Source organism: Castor canadensis, chromosome 1 (assembly GCF_047511655.1).
Source record: "Castor canadensis chromosome 1, mCasCan1.hap1v2, whole genome shotgun sequence".
Lineage (NCBI taxonomy): Eukaryota > Metazoa > Chordata > Mammalia > Rodentia > Castoridae > Castor > Castor canadensis.
Genome location: NC_133386.1, coordinates 118645824 through 118661887, shown reverse-complemented (window position 1 = coordinate 118661887; position 16064 = coordinate 118645824). Strand labels below are relative to the sequence as shown.

Here is a 16064-nt window from a genome sequence, read left to right as displayed (position 1 = left end):
TAGCTAAGATTATAACCATGACTCACTGCACCCAACTGATTTTTCATGACTTCTAAAAATCTCTGGGTTTATCTGATTATGTCATTTCCTGGAATAGTTTTATTGTGTCTTCATAATTTTTAGGATTAAGAACAAAGGGCACACAAGGTACCTCAAGATTGGGACACTTATTTCACATTAAAATTTTAATTAAATATTCATTTCTCAAATACAATAAATCACATATTCTTGGAATTCTTATGTTAAAACAAAGAATTTACAAACAAAGCAAAACTCCATATACAAGTCATTCTTAAGTATGGAATAAGTTTAATCTAAAGGATCTATAGCTCACCAAAATTTTTATTATGTTGATATTTAAATAATCTGTAGTGGAGCAGGCACTCTCTTAATTGCTTTATATGTAAAGTTAGATTAGATACAATTGCCCTGGACTGTAAATGCTTTTATTATCCCTGTTGTATAAAAGGAGAAACTGAGACTCAGAGAAGCTAGTGACGCTTTGGGCATCCACTCAAAACAGTTTGCTCCAACTTTATCTGTCTCACCACTACCTTGTTTGCCTATTACTTCATGCTCGTTTCTGCTACCATGATCCTGCTAAAGGTTCTACAACCTGCCTTGTTCATTTGGAAATGCATTCTACACTTACCTATGGTCAGTACACACCGATCTACTTCGTTTAAAAAAACAAAACAAAGCAAACAAAACCACAATAACAATAACAAAAGAACTTCTACAATGCATGGAATAGAACAATTCTGTATTCTAGCTGATGGCCAGGTTGTTGCAGTTTTCTGTAGCAAACATCCTTTAATTGAATGTCTTTTTCTATGTAAGGACAGGAAAGGTACAGACCTACAAGTGTAACTGTTTGGTTCTGGATATATGCAACAAAATTGAAATAAATGTTGCCAAAGTACCCCCCTCCCTGTTTACATTCTTATAAGATAATATAAATTACATGGCTATTTGTTTTAAAATTGCATTGCTTATTTGTAGATATTATTCTAGATGAATTTTTGGAGTTTTTTTTTGATGGTAAACTCACGGTTTGGAGCTTGCTAGGCAGATATGCTACTGCCTGAGCAACACCTCCAGAACTTTTTTGCTTTAGTTATTTTTGGGTAGGGTGTTGATTTTTGCCTCTAACAGAGATTCTCCTATCTTTTGCCTCCCTTGAAGCTGAAATTGCAGACATGTGCCACCAAACCTGGCCTGCGAATATTTTTTTTCTTTTAAGACAGGATCTCGCTATGTAGTGCCAGCTGGCCCAGAACTCTTGCTCCTCCCGCCTCTGCTTCCTAGTTCCACCAGCAACTTTACTGCATTGTCACTATTTTTAAAACCTCAACTTTAGCTATTCCAAGACATGGATCTTAAGGTTTGGGATACACAATATTCACCATCCTTGTAGTTTATCCTTTGTTTTTAGATTTCTGGGCATTTTTGTACAGACTGTACACTTAGTTGGGTGTGCCATTTCAGCTGTCTTCTTCTGATTCTAGAAAATTCAGTTCCTGAGTTGCTCCCTGGTGGAAGTTTCTTAACTGCCCCTCCTCTAGAGTCCCCTCTGGAGTCAGCCACCCCTCCCTCTGCTCCCAGGGTTTCCCCAGACACCTCTCCTGGCTGCTTCCCTGCACCCTGCACCCACAGCCTCGAGCTCCCAAGGAGTGAGGCCTCATCTATCTCCTCTGCTCTCTGTCCAGAACCAGCTAGAGAGCAGCAGCTCACAAACTAATCGTCACAGTCGATATTTACCGGGTGACGTTAATGTCCACTCTGTTCTGAACACTGGGGATAAGGCAGTGCTCCCTAAAGCTTGCAGTGCAGTGAGAGGGTGATAACAAGAAGGACTCATTATGTGGGGTAGATGAGTAATATGGAGAAAAACAGACCCGACATAGGACCTAAGAAAGGAGCTAGGATGTGGAGGAGAGCTGGGGTACTGCTTTAGGTAGAGTGGCCAGGGGGCATCTCCTGGAAAACATAATGTTAGTTCAGAGGGCAAGTGACTCATTCGGACACAATGTGGAGCCCTGGGCTGGCTGAGGAGCACTGTGTGTGAAGACCCCAAGACCTCAAGGGAGTATATCCCTGGGCACAGTGGGACACACAATCTGGAGAGAAGACCTGGGGTCTTTCATAAGTGGTGCTGGAGGCCACGAGGAAGATGCTGGATTTTATAGTAAGATGAGAGGCTTTTGGAGTTTTAATTAAATGTAAGTTTTAAAGGATCATTCCATCTAGAGAGTTAGCAATAGTCTTTGAATAAAAGAATAACAAAAATGAAATAAATAATAATATTCTTTCCTTATCTTTCAGGAAACTACACTCTAAGGGTTGATTGTACACCACTGATGTACAGCTTAGTATATAATCTAACAAAAGAGGTAAAAATAATTACATATCATTTAAAAAAATCTATGTTCTACAAATTATGTTTCTTATTACGTTAAAGCACAGAAGACCTTGAGCTCGTTAGGCAGACACTCTGTTAATTGAGCCATGCCCCAGCCTTTTCTGTTTTAATTCAGTATTATTATTACTATTATTTTAAGCTGATGAGAAGGTTGTATCTTTTTAAAACAATTTCTTAGAGTATAATAGTTGTAGGGGGAGGGGGTGGTGGTGGATACATTGTGATATTTACATATATGCTTATAATGTATCTTAGATTCACCCTTCCATAGTTCTCTCTCCTCCACAAATCCCCCCCCCCTTCTTAGAACTATTTCAATAGGTTTCATTATTCTATTTTCATTCATGAATACAAAATTATCATTTTGTTTGGGGCTGGCCTCAGATTGTGTTCCTCCTACCTATGGCCTCTGAGATTTGAGATGTGCCTCACCATGCCCAGTTTATTTGTTGAGATTGGGTCTCACTAACTTTTTTCCAGGCTACTCTTGAATGGTGATCCTCCCAATTTCCACCTCTCAAGAAGGGGGGATTATAGGTATGAGCCACTGTGCCTGGTCCTCTAGTTTTGCTTCTTTATTCATATTTCACAAGTTAGGATGGTGCTCTAACTTCTGATTCTCTCTTCATGCTGTGCAAACTTAATTTGTGTGTCATAAAACTTCGAGGTAAATGTATTGTAGCACACAGCACATTTTTGCATACAGCTCCTCTCAGAGAGCATGCTGTGTCTTATTGGTCTCTAACACTAGAAGTGGTCAATAAACTTTTAAGTTGATTTGTTGAAAAATAGTAGGTTTGACTTTTACTAAACAGGAAATAAAAATATTTTATACTATATATTGTTGAATTATCTGTAAATAACTATGGCACAGTAAAGTTTAGTTTTCTCGATGTTTTCATTACAAACTGTAATATTCTGAGTCTAGGATTCAATTATAAGTCATATTTTACTCCTTAGTTTTCTCATCCATAAAACCAGAAAATGAGTTTAAAGCCCAGTGTTAAACACTGAGCCTTAAGAGCAATGATCAATTAATAAAATAAGATTAATTACATTGAACTATATTATGCATTATTTAAATACTGACAGTCTTACTGGCAAGTAGCAATATTAAAAGAAATACTTTCCCTAATTCAGTTTGCTTCATTTTATTTTGTTTTTTTATTAGAGGAGGAGAAATATATAATTTCAAAGTAGTCACCTTCAGTTTAGGAAAACAGACAAAAATAATCACAAAATCACCTAACATGACCATTCTTCTAAAGGCAATGACTTGGAAATAATTTGGTACAGTTTTCTTTTCTATGAACCTTCTGCATATTATAAATAATTTAACTGCACCTATGTATAACAACTTCAGCATTTTTCCTTATGGTCAGAAATTCATTATTGTAATTCTGCTTTTCCCCCCATGCTGGAGATGGAACCCAAGGCCGACAGAATGCTAGGCAAGCTCTCCACAGAGCCACTCCACCAACCCCAGAATTCCTAATGACTGCTGATGTAGAGATTGCGTCTCTGGTTTTGCTATTCACTCTCTAGTTAATGGACGTTTCAGTATCGTGCATCTGATTTATGAGTGTTCTCCTACCTTACTTTTAATTTATGTAGCTGCGAAGCCCTGATGAAGGCTTTGAAGGCAAATCTCTTTATGAGAGCTGGAGTGAAAAGAGCCCTTCACCAGAGTTCAGTGGCTTGCCCAGGTAAACAGACACCATAACCCTCCTGCCCCTTCTGATTGTGTGGGACTGTCTGGAAATAAAGGGAGATTTTCTTTCAATCATTAATCAAAAAATAACTTTCAAAATGCTCTAAAAACTGATTAAGGAAAATCAATGCTTAGGATCACAAACAAAATATTGCTGTATTTTGAAGTTAAATCTGTAGGTATCAAAAAGTGATAATACTTGCATATGGTACATTTGAGGAAGGTTAGAATGGAGACGATGGTAGAAAGGGATTCCTCATATTTCTGTCACAATGTCACTCTAGAATTACTCTTTTTTCTGAACACCATATAGTTAACAAATGTTTTGGTTTCTCTAATCAAAAGATAAGTATCACTTCAGCATTGGTTGTATCTTTGCAAGCAGGGAAAGGTAAATACATATCTCTGCAATTTGTGAATGTAGATAGCAGCGATCTGAATAATAAGGGAAGAATTCACATCTGAATTATCTGAAAAAATGGTTGTTTCTTTCACTTTATCATATACAACAAATATAGATAAAAAGATGAATGAATTAATCTGAAGGAAAATATTTCTCAACTTTGGGAGTCTCTGAACAAATGTGACTTATGAAATGGTCCAATAGAAATGAGTACTTTGTGATTAGAATTAAAGTTCCTCTCATTGTTGCTTCATATCTAAGCTGCCATATTTATAATAGTAGGATGGAGATTAGCTTAATTGGTCTCTAATCTGAAATAACTCTGTTATTTTATCATAAAAGGATTAGCAAGTTGGGGTCTGGCAATGATTTTGAGGTGTTCTTCCAAAGACTTGGCATTGCCTCAGGCAGAGCACGGTATACTAAAAATTGGGTAAGTCTATTGTAATAAAAATTTTAAGATTATGCATATGTTTTACCCAAACAACTCATTTTGACTTCAAAAAGTAGCTCAAGCAACAGGGGGGTGATACCTCAGAGGCTGATGGTGCGACTCCCATGTGAATAGCTCGTGGCTATGGTGTCCTGAGCCTTGTGACCAAGTGCCACTTGACACTAATACTCCTGTTTGCAAACTTGAATTTCTGGGTTCTCCTTTAAGCACATTTCCTGTTTTATTTGGTGGCCCTACATTCACTCAGTCACTTAAGTAAGAATTATAGGAACTGTCTTTGATGGTTCTCTCTGCATTATTATTCACAATCCAAACCAAGACCTGCAAATATTTGGAATTTTAACTCTTTATTATGGTTCCAAACATTAAATAGATAGCAAGTCATTTGAACAACAAATAACATAATACACAGTGAACAGGTAAGAGTTCTCTTTGTTCCTTTTGTTGTTGTTGAAGACAGTATTTTCAGTTTTTCATCAGCTATATAGTTTATAAAATCTCAAGTAGTTACATAACAGTTTATAACCAAACAGTGTTTTCTTATCTCATTTCCATACTCACGCCTCCCCTAATTTCTATTCATCAAATGAATAGTCTTCCAGGTTTTTATTGTTTTTCTGATACCTACTTCCAGGTTTCTAAATAGTAATAGCTTATGTGCAACTCCTTCATTTTTCGGTTTTGTGTTAAAGATGTTCTGACTCTTGTTATGATTTAAGGGAGACTTTACTCAAGACTATTGCAGATAGGGATGTTACAGTAGAGGAACGAGATTGAGCTCAACTCCAAATTCCTGTTAATCTCAAATCTCCCAAGACAGCTGGGTAACATTAAGTGTCTGAGTGTCTTTTTAGTTGGAGTAGCTGTTCTTCCCAGACAGGAACTCTTTGGTCCACTTCCATTGGGGTAGGAAGTTGGGTAGGGTTATATGGCTGTGATGGGGAGAATAGATACTAATATTATCTGCATTTTCCTTATGAGAAACTATAGCAAAGAAAGGACAAGTGACACCCAAAACTTCTTGTAATGAGTTCTGAAGCTTGGTTTGAAACTCTTTCAGTCTAATTATAGTCTCAGTCTCCTCAACACACCATAGATGAAATGTTCTTCTATATCAATAACAAAAATTAAGCACATTGAAAAATGATCAAAAGGTGCAAGTCAGCAATTCACAGCTTGAAAAGTCCTTCCTTCTTGGCTTTTATGCTTGCTGTTGCTTTTGCTTGTTCTTGTCTGAGCCTCCCTTCTCTCTTCTTAGTGAGGTTTTGGGTTCACCACTGCCCTCATCGCTCACAGTTAGCACATAGCTTACCAGAGTACCATTTCCCCACAGGATTTCAGTGATGAAACAGTTTGACATAGTGGCCATCTAATATTGTGTAACGCTTATTTACTTGCTCAAATGATTCTCAGTCTTCTTACATTATTTTTATCATTTTATCAGATGCAATGTTCCTATTTTTTGGACTCCCAACATCTCCACATCTCTCATATTCTTTTTTTAAAAAAATTGTTGCTGTTTCCTCTGAGAATATGTCTTTTTTGTAATGCTGGAGTATGAGCTGAGGGCCTCACGTTTGCTGGGCAGCACACTGCCACTGTGTCACTCTGCCAGGTCTCTTATATTATTAAAGTCAAGCTTATTAGGTCTCTCCAAACAATGTTTTTATAATTTTGTTTATATCATATACACATATTTAAATTGATGTACAAGCCTGGAGTGTAAGTACTATTAATATTAGCCCTTTCCTAAGTAGCTTTTGAGGTACATCAGTAGTACCTTATAACTTTATTCATAACTCATTTTTGTAAATATTAATAGTAAATACAATGCTATGCCTTTTATGAGCTTTCTTATACTAATATACTTTGATTTCCCCCATAGGAAATGAATAAATTCAGCAGCTATCCACTGTATCATAGTGTCTACGAAACATACGAGTTAGTGGAAAAATTTTACGATCCAACATTTAAAAATCACCTCACAGTGGCACAGGTCCGGGGAGGAATGGTGTTTGAGCTGGCCAGTTCCACTGTGCTTCCTTTTGACTGTCAAGATTATGCTGCTGTTTTGAAAATATATGCTGACAAAATCTACAACATTTCAATGAGGCATCCGCAAGAGATGAAAACATACAGTGTGTCATTTGGTATGTCACATTGTATTCTTTCAAAATTCATTATTTGTGTGTGTCCATTAATGTCTGTGCAGTGACTTATTTTAGGTCTTTCGTTATTTCTGCCATTCTATTCGATCAAGTTCTGTTTATGTCTTCTGTAAATGTATTTTCTCTTTCATGAATGCTCACATCTTACAATGCACAAATTATAACACCTTGTAAAACACAAAAAGATGGCGTTCTATATTGTTTCCATTTCTTTAACTACAGAACAGTATCATAGAAATTATGATCTTTATGTTTGCTTATTTGATCATTTTATTGAGATGGATCTGGATATGTTGCACAGACTGGTATCAAACTCTTGAGCTCAAATGATCCTCCTACCTCAGCCTCTGGAGTGCTGGGATTACAGACACGTACCATATGCCTTAAAGCTTAAAGCTTTTGCTGATTTCAGTTTTCATTTCAGATTCACTGTTTTCTGCAGTAAAGAATTTTACAGAAATTGCATCGAAGTTTAGCAAGAGACTTCAAGACTTGGACAAAAGCAAGTATGTTCTACATTTTTTTATGTATTTAAAACATAAAGGAAGCACTAAGTAACATTTTTATTGCTGAAATACCTTTGGCTTTTTTGTTTTTCTGTTTTCTGTCTCTCCACTCTGATGTGTCTTACTCAGAGCTGGCATGTCTCTCAAACACTCCCCCTTCCTGATGTTTTGAGTGGGATCTGTGCTACCCAGGGATGCAAGGCTTCCTGGCTGCCAGCTGAGGAGTCACACACACTCACCTGGCACTGAAGGCCCCTCCGCACCCTGCTTCTCACTGCATTCCCAGAGTGCAGTGCACTTCCTGAGCTCATTACTTCCACTTAGAGGTTCTCATTTCCATCTCTAGCTGCCAAAATTCAATTTATTCATAGAAAGAAGTACTGCAAAGCCATTTTTGGAACTGTTAAATATTATGTAAAACGTTATGTTTTGCACAAATATAGAAACATAATTTGAATAAAATTTTAAGGTGGAAGGCAAAATACTTTTTTTCCTTAAGAAAAAAGTTTAAAGAAAAAATTTGACACATAGTAAAAACTGACACATTGTACACATTAATGAGGCAAAATACACATTGCACATATTTATGAGGTAAAATATATTTTGATTTCTGTATAGACAGATTTTATTTTTGGTGGTATTGGTGTTTGAGCTTAGGTCCTTTGACTTGGGAGGCAGGCACTGTACCACTTGAGCCACATCTCCACCCCTTTTGTTTTTGCTTTAGTTATTTTTCAGGTAGAGTCTTGCATTTTTGCCTGGGGCTGGCCTCTGACTGCAGTCTCCTACCTAGGCCTCTAGCATAGCTGGAATCACAGGTGTACATCACCACACTGAGCTTGTTGATTGAGATAGGATCTTACTAACTTTTTATCTGAGCTTGCCTCAAACCGTGGTCTTCCTGATCTTGGCCTCTTGAGAAACTGGGCTTACAAGTGTGAGATTTGCTTTAAATAGTAGGTTTTTAAGGGTAATCATATATTGTGTACTAAACATAATATCATGACCCACATATCAAATCCTTGGAAGTGATACAGGAATACATAAAAAGATAAGAAGAGATGACCCAAAAATAAGCTCAGTGCTACTTAAGAAAGAATTTATAATGCTGCAAAAATTACAGGGGAAATGTTAATTCAACAGTATTGTTGTATAAGCCCTTTTAGCAACTGATTAAAAAGTAATGCAAACATTAATAACAAGTGTAGAACTATTTATTAAAAATTGAAATTTCTTGGTCAAGTGTGGAGTACCCAGCTGCTGGGGAGGTGGGTGGGGAGATCAGGAAGTTTGCAGTTGGAGGCCAACCCAGGCAAAAAATTAACAAGACCCCATCTCAACAAATAACCTGGGTATGGCTATATGGAAGGCTTACGTAAGAAGATCCTGGTCACCGCTGGTCCTGGGCAAAAACATGAGCTTCTACCTGAAAAATAAGTGAAGCCAGAAAGGCTAGATGAGTGGCTCAAGTGGGAAAGTCTAGCCTAGCAAGCATGAGGCCCTAGTTCAAACCCTAGTACTATCAAAAAAGGACAAAAACCAAACTCAACCAAACAAAAGCCAGGAAATAAGGAAGGAAGGAAGGAGGGAAGAAAGGAAGGAGGGAGGGAGGGAGGGAAGGAAGGAAGGAAGGAAGGAAGGAAGGAAGGAAGGAAGGAAGGAAGGAAGGAAGGAAGGAAAAGAAAGGAAATTTCTTGAAAGGGAGATGCCCATTTTAGAAGCAATGAGAAAATTATGATGAAACCAGATTTGAGAACATTTAATGGGTCAAAATATGAAATAGGCACTCAAAGAGAAAAGAATTGGCAGCTTCTTTTCCAGCAAATACAGAAAGATGGTAAAATATACATTATAAAACTATGATTTGAAAATTAACAAGAGTCCCAAAGAACAAAGTTGAAAATATTGTTAATGGACAAGACAAAATCTTCAAAACAAAGATATAGCATACAAAGAAACTATGGTGAGATAATCTAGTTCACTAATAATTCAAAAATACAAATGAAAATCACATTATTTTGTTTCCATAATAGCAGTTTAAAATTTAGCTTTGCACAGCTATGGGTGGTACAAAGATACAAATGGTCCATGGTTTTGAAAGCATATGATGAATTACTCTAAGCTTTTTGGAAAGCACAAGTACCTATCACTAAGGTTTCAAGAGACATTAGAGTTCCTATATTTTCACCTACTATTTCAAACTCTTGAAATTTTTTTCTTAAGAAAATAGTCTCAAGTTGGGGGGAAAGACTACTTAGAGAAAGTATGATGACCTCCGCCAAAATAAGTCTTTAATATGATGTTTGCAAGTCCTGAAATGTCTGTGCATTGTTCATAGTAAGTGCTGAGTAAGGAAATGAAACTGGACATTGACTTTCTCACTTTAACATTAAAATTTAAAGAGACAGTTCTTAGTCTTGCTTTTCTTGTATCAGTGCTTTGACCTGTTAAAGGACATAGAGTATGGCTCTTTGGTGCCTTCATGCTCACACAGTAGTCACCCTCAAGACCTATATAGTCCTCTGGTCCTTCCTAGAGAGGCCAGTGTGTTCCAGGAGTGAAAAAACAGACACTGTTTACTTAAGTGTCTTGCTCTGAGCACTTACGTCCCAGTGTGACTTCAAATTGAACTCTGCTCCATACAAGCAACATCTGAGGGCTTCCACTGGTAGCCACGAGATTATAAACACACACACACACACACACACACACAGAAAGAGAGAGAGAGAGAGAGACATACATACATGGAGGAGAGAAGAAGGGAAGAGAGAGAGGTGTGTGTATGTATGTACATATACATTTGTGCATATCCACAGAATTCTTGTATTTGTAACAGTGCTTTGGGAAATTGATTCAGAAATCTATAGCCTCTTATTGAATTCATCTTTTATTCAGTTATCTCCTTTGCTTATTTGAGCTGTTAACAGATGAAGCTAAATCTCCTTTATACTATCACAAAAAAAGAGTTCATGATATTAAATAAATAAATGTTAATAATAGCTCAAATCTAAATTATAGGTAGGTCTTTAATGAATTCCTATTTTCCTTTTGTTAATATAAGCCTTAGCAAAATAGTATTTTATAGGATTTAAAAATATAAGTATATGTGCTATTCTTCCTCATTTGTATGCGATAGGACTTGAAAGTACGGCAGCGAGTTTCATTTTGCTCTGAATTTTTAGTTTGCTGGATTTTAAACACATTTTCATGAAGAAATAACTAGTCATTTCCTGTTTAGCCCAATACTATTGAGAATTATGAACGATCAACTGATGTTTCTGGAACGAGCATTCATTGACCCATTAGGGTTACCAGACAGGCCTTTCTATAGGTAAGAAAAAAATATGACTCACACTCTAATATCACTTTTAAAATGTTCTTTTGCTCCATAGAAAAACATTATACTTGATTTCCTGCAAGCAAGTAGAATATTTTGAAATTTATGTGGCAAATGATAAATATGTGATAATGTTTTTATATCATGTGATATGATTATTACATGTTTCTTTTTAGTGTTTTTGTTTCTGATTATAGAAGAATATATTTACTTTAGAAATTTAGAAGATTCAGAAAGCCACAAGCTGCTGGTGAAGTGGCTTAAGTGGTAGAACACCTGTCTAGCAAGTGTGAGGCCCTGAGTTCAAACTCCAGTACTGCCAATAAAAACAACAGAAAGCCACAAGCACAAAACAAAAATCCCCCCAAATTCCATCAGTCAAATATGGAATTGTGTTTTTGTTATGTATTTTTACCTCTTCTCCTATTTTAAATATATTTGTGTTTATGTATACATATAATATAATAAATTTGAAATTTTTCCCCTATTTATTCTTTTGGTGGTATAGGGGTTTGAACTCAGGGCCTACACCTTGAGCCACTCACCAGCCCTGTTTCATTTGGGTACTTTCAAGATAGAGTCTCATGAACTATTTGCCTAGGCTGTCTTTGAACCATGATCCTCCTGATCTCTGCCTCCTAAGTAGCTAGGATTACAGGTGTGAGCCACTGGTGCCCTCCTCCCCTATTTTTCAATTTTGTTGCTTATGATTGAACCCAGGGCCTTTGCCTGCTGGGCAAGTGCTGTATCACTGTGTTGCATTCCCAGTCTGTTCCCTAAGTTTTGGCAAGAGTTCTTAGATTTGATAAATGCCAACCAACGGTCACCAGGTTGACCATTCTAAGGATTGTAGACTGAGTGAGATCACTGAACAACCAAGAATGGCTCTATCTTTCTGTGTTGCAGTTATTAGAGGGCCAAGGCAATGCATCACCTGAACAGTGGCCAACAGCAGCCTGCTACTGCTCTGCTTCTTTTCCTCTTGTTTTTGGTGGCACTAGGGCTGCTTGCTAGGCAGGCGCTCTACCTTTGAGCCCCTCTGCCAGCTCTGTTTTGTGTTGGGTATTTTCAAGATAGGGTCTTGCAAACTATTTGCCCAGGCTGGCTTTGAACCACAATCCTCCTGATCTCTGACTCTTGTGTAGCTAGGATTACAAATGCGAGCCACAGGCACCCAGCTCGTTTCCTCTTTACTTTGAAATCCATCCTCTTTCAGGACCAATAGGATTAGTCCTGCCAATGAAACAGTCTTTTGCCCAGGTGGATGGTTGCAAAGTTGTTTTTAATGCTAAGTATACTAACAAATTAGTGTTACTTTTTTGTATGTGGTACTGGAATTTGAACTCAGGGCCTTGTACTTGCTAGGCAGGACTTCTACAACTTGAGCCACTCCACCAACTCATAGAGTGACATTTTTAAAGAGGAAAATTGTCCACAATAATCGGTTGTTGGTTTACAAACAGGATATGGTGATCACAGTAGTGCTGTATTTCAGGGGTTGTGTGGTGCAGTAAAGTTAGCCCTTATTTACAATGTGCATTGAGACAAATAATTTAATCACCTAACCCCTCAAATCTCAGATTCTTCCTCTGTGAAACACTAATCTTAGCTTTTTAGAGTTTATTTTTAATAATTAGAAACATTGTAAGTTATTTATTATCCAGCATGATCCATACTAAGTAATCAGCTGTCATCATCATTGTTGTCATTTTTATAGCTCTGAACCACTTCGAGTTAAGGACTAGAAGATTATTGAATTTGGAAGTTCACTGAGTAGTACCTTATTCAAATCATTAAATTAGTAATATGCAATCCAGCATTGTAGCATGTTCTTGTTTTGCTCTTGGATATCATCTGTGCAACTAACAGACAGCAAAATGTTTTACCCACAGACATGTCATCTATGCTCCAAGCAGCCACAACAAGTATGCAGGGGAGTCATTCCCAGGAATTTATGATGCTCTGTTTGATATAACCAGCAAAGCGGACCCTTCTGAGGCCTGGGCAGAAGTGAAGAGACAGATTTCTATTGCAGCCTTCACAGTGCAGGCTGCAGCAGGGACTTTGAGCGAAGTAGCCTAAGAGGATCCTTAGAGAACCTGTGGTGAAGTAGTACGGCTTATCAATGGGTGCACTAATGAACTGAAAAATAAAACTGGAGATTACATGTATGTGTGTATGTGGACACACGTATATACAAAACAGGATGTTAGTGATCTAGGTCATGTTATGCTTCAGGGGTACCTTGGGTACCATCATCATCATTATTATTCATTTATTTGCAGTGTGCATTGAGACAGATAATTTGGTCACTTGATTCCTCAGATCTCAGTTTGTTCCTCCACATATATGCATACACATACACACACTCTCTATCTCTCTCACACACACACACACCTTTTTCTCTTCCCTATGGACCAAGAAAGAAGAATGGACAATTTTTTTTTTGTCTTTTCTTTTTTGGTGCTGGGATCGAACCCAGGGCCTCACGCATCCTAGGCAAGCGCTGTACCACCGAGCTACATCCCAGCCCTAAGAATGGACAATTTTAATTCCATAATTGTAGACTGTTAATCCAAAGTTGAAAAGTTGAACTAAGTATTAATGATGAGGAGAACAGTCTAACATAATAAAACTCTTATCTGTCATTGTCAGGAAATCAATACAATACTATACAATATTCCCAGATCGAATCCTGTTATTCCACACACAGAAAAGCACCAGTCTGTTATGGAGCTCACTGGGGATAATGCATAAAGCTGCGCCACACAGAGGCCTAGGCCGGGCCTGGCCCCCCATGGCTGAGAGGATTACTTCTTGAAACGCTTGTTATAATATTCTGATCTAATCACACGTCCTTTTTTTGGGTGTGTAATACTGGGGTTTGAACTCAGGGCTTCACACTTGCTAGGCAGGCACTCTACCACTTGGCCTCATTTCCAATCCTAATTACACTTCTAATAGATGTCATCACTCTCTATCATAAATGATAGTTACTTTTTAAATTTAAGAAATAATGTACAGTGAGAAATATAATTAAATAAACACTTGTAAAGCCCAATAGGCAATAAAGAAAGGAACATTTTCCATAGTTTGCACCCATGCTGCTGACCAGCTGTTCCTTTTCTACCAGGGACAATTACTTTCTTGAATTTCATGTTTATCTTTCCTTCTCTTTTTCTTTATAATCTTATCATGTATGGCTGCATCCCTTACATATTTTGAAAGGGTATCTTTTTTTTTCTTGGCAGTACTGGGGTTTGAACTCAGGGCCTCACATTTGCTAGGCAGGCACTCCACCACTTGAGCCAGTCTGTCAGCCCCTTCCTTTACATACTTTGGCTATGTATGCATATGGAGCTTTTATAAGTAAAATCATACCATGTGCATTATTCTTGTAATTATTTGAGGGTTCATCTCTGTGTCACTGTGAATTTACCTATGTGTCATTGTGACTGTGGTTCATCAGATTTCACTGACTGAGCATTGAGTTGCAGTCAAAGTCAATCAAGAGAGAGAAAGCACACAGTATTGTGGAGAAGGAAATTGAATATAAAGAATGATTAGTTACAATAGCATTGGAATAGTGAAGTACTGTCTAGTGAAAGTAAAGAGTATTTTATACATGAATAGTGGATACAAGAAGTGGTCACTAGCCCAAGGGCTATGTTAGATCATCCATTAAAGATATCCCCAACCCACTGTCCTCACTTAATGGCAGAGAGTCACTGTGCTGCTACACTAGCAAAATGAGCTGCAAATTGACATCGAGAATTCCCCACAAATTTGCCTTACGCAATTGTGAAAAGTTTTTTGGGGGAATTATCTTGCTAAAAACCCTCCATCCAACCTGCTCAAGGGCAATGTCAAGAGAAGTTCTTGGCTGATGTGTTCTGCTGGTCACCATGAACTGTAGAAACCAGGAACTATAGCAGCAGCCTACACTATAGGATCCAGGCTCTGATGAAGCCATGTCACTTGGCAAAGAAAAAAAATCTGCTTATGAAGAGTGGATAATGAAGAGGAAGTTTGGAGCAGAGAACCAAAGGTTGCTTAATGGCACATGTTTTCTACTGGTGACTATGGTAATGTTTTCTTTTTTTTCTTTTATCATTTTACATTTACTCACATGTGTATACATTGTTTGCCACTCCCCCTCTCCCCCTCCCTGCTTCCAGGAATTGTAATGTTTTCTGTATTTTTCTTCTCTGAACATGCCTCCTAAAGCAAATACCTAAAAGATTCCCTTTCCTGACAGTATCCACCTATGAGTGGAATTTCTAGGTTATAGAATTTGTGAATCTTCAATTTTATTGGACAGTGTCAAACTGTTTCAAGGTGCTTTTATTTATACTCCCACTGGAAAAATAATTATATTACATAAAATATATACAATAAAAGAACATGGCGTGTTAGAGAAATATATAGAGAACTCAGTGTTGCTAGCATCCAGGAGTTTGTAAAAAAAAAAAAAAAGAACAAAAAAATGGTTCACACATTATACATTAAGCATTGGATCACATCATATAAGCTTCAGAAGACATCCAAAGGAGTGTAATGATTTTGGTAATTTATAAAAAAAGTCCCATAGAACGGTTACACAGGTTAGAGATGTGATCACCTTTGCATTTTAGAAAGTATTCTGGTCTGACACAGATGTATGAGAAGGCATCTACCCAACAAGACATCAGAACCTGAATCTTTTCTCATTATGACAGTTGTATCATGAGCACTTTGCCCTCAGAATAGATAAGGTTCCCTCTCTTAGTGTTTGGATTTCAACTTAGATTTCTTTCTTCTGTGAAGACTTCCAAGATGACAGCCCCATCCTTGGCATCCTCTTCTGGACCAGGAACTCCTTAGGGACTATGTCTTATTTGTTATTGTGACTCTAGTCCCTTCTGTACACAGAGTTCATGGGCAGCACTCATTTTGTAAGTAATCAGAGCAGCATGTATGTGGGGTGGGCTGGAAAAAGATGTGTTTGGCAAAGAGCTTTACTCAGAGCTAGAATTCCAGTGATGACTGTGTAATGGGGTTGATTTAGCATGCAATCAGGCTTT

At 37.5% G+C, this 16064-nt stretch overlaps 1 protein-coding gene across 1 annotated transcript in view; it reads left to right on the top strand.

Moving 5' to 3' along the window:
- The window catches only part of Folh1 (folate hydrolase 1), a 48101-nt gene extending 34929 nt beyond the window's left edge, over positions 1 to 13172 (top strand). Inside the window, exons 13-19 of the mRNA XM_020180074.2 lie at positions 2326 to 2393; positions 4037 to 4128; positions 4879 to 4969; positions 6876 to 7140; positions 7583 to 7664; positions 10903 to 10995; positions 12894 to 13172. Of these exons, the coding sequence (XP_020035663.1) occupies positions 2326 to 2393; positions 4037 to 4128; positions 4879 to 4969; positions 6876 to 7140; positions 7583 to 7664; positions 10903 to 10995; positions 12894 to 13083 (881 nt within the window). The 3' untranslated portion in view covers positions 13084 to 13172. The remainder of the gene's footprint in view (positions 1 to 2325; positions 2394 to 4036; positions 4129 to 4878; positions 4970 to 6875; positions 7141 to 7582; positions 7665 to 10902; positions 10996 to 12893) is intronic.
- The last annotated feature ends 2892 nt before the right edge of the window (positions 13173 to 16064 follow it).